Below are 1,627 nucleotides of genomic sequence, written 5' to 3' on the forward strand. Positions count from 1 at the left end.
AGAAAAACCTCAAATATGATCAGTATGTTCCGTGCTTAAAGGAAACTGGTCTGTGTTTACATTTCTTTCACACAAACTGGTTAAACTGGTCTAAAGAGTCGTTACGTTATGTCCAAGAAAATCACCAGAAATACGACAAACATGGAATAGAAGAAAAACTGCTCTAATAGAGTAATGAGATCAAAGAGAAAACATAGGATCTGGGTCGACCCGCTAATATACCTGGTATCGTAGAGCGCAACATAGTGACATCATCACGCCAGTCGCTTTTGATCTAACAAGCCAAAATAACTATGCTTACAGTTAATTAACATTGAGAGGGAATTAATAAATGACACCCCTGGCTCTCCTCCATGTTGCACTCCATTGTTTACTGATTTGTGTGGCAGTGGTGACATCATCAACACTAATCCAGCGTGATGGCAGGATAACTTGTGTTAAACCTGGGTCGATCGGCTAATTTCAGAGAGAAAGCGGCTTTAGAAAGCGAGTGGCTGTGTCTGTTTTTAATGATCTAATGCTTGTGTTTGTGAGAACTTTGGTAAAGTAGATATCAAGGTGAGAAGCACAATCAACATTTATTGTGTTTATTTTTACGTTGAACGGAGTCATTGGGTCGTCTGATCAGGAACCCCAGAGCAGACCAGACCATGCATGCTATGAACATACATCTTCAATTATTTATGCTTCTAAATAATGATGTTGGATTGTGCCTAAACTAGCATGAAGAAACATGTCCAATACTATCTCTATTCTTTCTGTTTTTCAGAGTCTAAATCTCAGCTCTCTGGTGAGTCTGTTTCTGTCCACATTGCCTACAACCATTCAATACTTCCCTCTTCTGCATCACTGGCAGATGAACAGGAAGTCAGCATCATTTAGCAGATTTTACTGAAGAAGTGGATTCATGTCCATTTCCCTGCAGACTGTGGTCGGCCACAGCGGAACACCAGGATCGTTGGAGGACAGGCAGCTCCTGCTGGCAGCTGGCCCTGGCAGGTCAGTCTGCACAAATCATCTCACTTCTGTGGAGGATCCCTGATTAACAACCAATGGGTTCTGACTGCGGCTCACTGCGTCTCAAAGTAAGTCCCAGCAGGATCCGGTCTGAGGCCTTGATGATGGAAAGTTCTGGTTCCACACAGACCGTTGATTTTAGAGGCCTAAAAGAAAAAACTTACATTTAGATTCCGAATTTCTCCTGGCTTTCTGAAGGAGTAGATATTGGAACTGATCACAGTCTGGAGGAATTCAATGAATTCATAGAACTTCTGGTTATTCAGTGATCTACAGTAGATCATTTCCTAGAAAGAAAAAGACAAACCAATAAAATATCTGAGTGCACCCTAGGAGCACACAGGGTGGTTATCACAGATCCTTCTCCTGGCTGTTGCTTGACTTTATAACCTTCATTTCTCCAAACAGACCTAATTTATGTTTTAGGGACATGGTTCCTTTATCTGATCAAAAATGTATTTCTTCTAATGCATACATTATTTGCACAGTTTGTATTGGGATCAATTTATTCTATTCAGTTTATTTCTTTAGCGCCAATTCATAACACATCTCATCTCAAGGCACTTTATAGATCCAGATCAACCAGATCATCCAGTCAGATTGATTCAAA

At 40.7% G+C, this 1,627-nt stretch overlaps 1 protein-coding gene across 1 annotated transcript in view; it reads left to right on the forward strand.

The window, feature by feature from the left end:
- The window catches only part of LOC107096375 (transmembrane protease serine 9-like), an 18,672-nt gene that overhangs the window by 7,115 nt on the left and 9,930 nt on the right, over positions 1-1,627 (forward strand). Inside the window, exons 2-3 of the mRNA XM_015392998.1 lie at positions 770-790; positions 926-1,085. Of these exons, the coding sequence (XP_015248484.1) occupies positions 770-790; positions 926-1,085 (181 nt within the window). The remainder of the gene's footprint in view (positions 1-769; positions 791-925; positions 1,086-1,627) is intronic.

This window comes from Cyprinodon variegatus, unplaced genomic scaffold (genome assembly GCF_000732505.1).
Source record: "Cyprinodon variegatus isolate N-32 unplaced genomic scaffold, C_variegatus-1.0 Scaffold24, whole genome shotgun sequence".
Classification (NCBI taxonomy): domain Eukaryota; kingdom Metazoa; phylum Chordata; class Actinopteri; order Cyprinodontiformes; family Cyprinodontidae; genus Cyprinodon; species Cyprinodon variegatus.